At 35.8% G+C, this 1,392-nt stretch overlaps 1 protein-coding gene across 1 annotated transcript; it reads right to left on the reverse strand.

Moving 5' to 3' along the window:
* Window positions 1-319: 319 nt before the first annotated feature.
* LOC111392426 (peroxidase 65-like) lies at window positions 320-1,000 on the reverse strand. The gene has a single exon (XM_023017773.1). It carries the CDS (start codon window positions 897-899, stop codon window positions 453-455), a length of 447 nt encoding a protein of 148 aa, XP_022873541.1. The 5' UTR covers window positions 900-1,000; the 3' UTR covers window positions 320-452.
* Window positions 1,001-1,392: the final 392 nt, after the last annotated feature.

Consider the following 1,392-nt stretch of genomic DNA (forward strand, 5'->3'; position numbering starts at 1 on the left):
CATTTCAATCATACATTTTTTCATTAAAATAATATTGTACGTAAATTTAAAACTATTCTTTATTTTTTAATCACGCATTTTCCATCAATACACTATTCAAAAATGCATTTTTTGGTTAAGAATGGGACTCAAACAAGGGCTATATTAATTGCATAATTTGGATGACTTTCTACAGTTTCTGTCATGTTATTTTTTCTTGGAGACAGAAAAAAGGGAAAAGGAAATAGATTACAAGTGAAATGATGCATTAAAACGTGTAATTAAGGATACAAAACTTCATTGGAAATCTAAAATATACCACAACTTTTACTAACATCAGTATTATTTTTAAGAAAATCAAGATTAACAATAAGTAATCAATCTAAAATCATCTTTAGATCGTCATCAGATGGCTGAGAATCAATTCAAAACATTGGAAACAAAATCCTAATTTCCAATTCCAATTTCCATTCTTAATCAACATTGTTGAACATGTCGCATCTTTTTCTCACCTCTCCTTTATGTCCAGTCTTCACTCCCAACACGCTAAGCTTTGCCATTGCCCTGGAGAAATCTCTGAAGAACAAGTTGTTATCCATGGCATACTGATTCACGATTGCTACAGTTCTTGGATCCTTCATTAATGCAATGTCCGAAGCTAGAATTCCCAAGCCCTTCTGTAAATTCTTCAAGAAATTGTTGTCAAAACGCCCAGGAGAAATCACATCGAGGAAGACAGCTATGGTGGGATCGGTGGAGTAATTTGCGCAGTGGCGTTTAAGGGCCTCGACCAACTTGGGATTCAGGGCGGGATCAGGCTTTTTACCGAAAAGCCTGGTGCTGAATTCACTGCAGTGAGCGAACCCAATGGTGTGGCCGCCGGCGGTTAATGCCACCATTTCTTGGACGGTGAAGCCCATGGATTGGAAAATTGTTTAAGGAATTGTTAGCCCTGGTAATGTGGCCGTCGACGTGTGAAGCCAGTGAAACAAGCCCGTCTTTACGTCCCAATAGTAAACCTGCAAAGATGGTCCTATAAAAGAAAGGGTAAATTAGGGATACACTCAATATTTCATTTGGTGAAATTTTTGGTCCATAACCTTCAATTGTGAGGTTTCGAGGTCTCGATATTTTTGAATATGTAAATTTTGATTCTTGCAACGAGAATAGTCAAATTAAAATTGCCCACGACTTACAATTTAATTGTAAATAAATATTAAGTGATTTGATGGTTCTGCCATGTTATTTTAAGTCATGTGAAAGTAACGTAACATCTACATTGATAGTTTTGGTCATAATCACACCATGTAAATATTGGGAGCCTGACAATTTAAGTTTTGTTAATAATTTTTGTCCTTGAAGATATAGCTTAGTTTGTCCATTGAACTAGTCTCATTTTCTCATCTAAGTGAC

Source organism: Olea europaea, unplaced genomic scaffold (genome assembly GCF_002742605.1).
Source record: "Olea europaea var. sylvestris unplaced genomic scaffold, O_europaea_v1 scaffold928, whole genome shotgun sequence".
Taxonomy (NCBI): domain Eukaryota; kingdom Viridiplantae; phylum Streptophyta; class Magnoliopsida; order Lamiales; family Oleaceae; genus Olea; species Olea europaea.

What these genes read in the sequence shown, in the direction of transcription:
- LOC111392426 (XM_023017773.1), bottom strand. Translation starts at nt 899, where the DNA reads ATGGGCTTCACCGTCCAAGAAATGGTGGCATTAACCGCCGGCGGCCAC.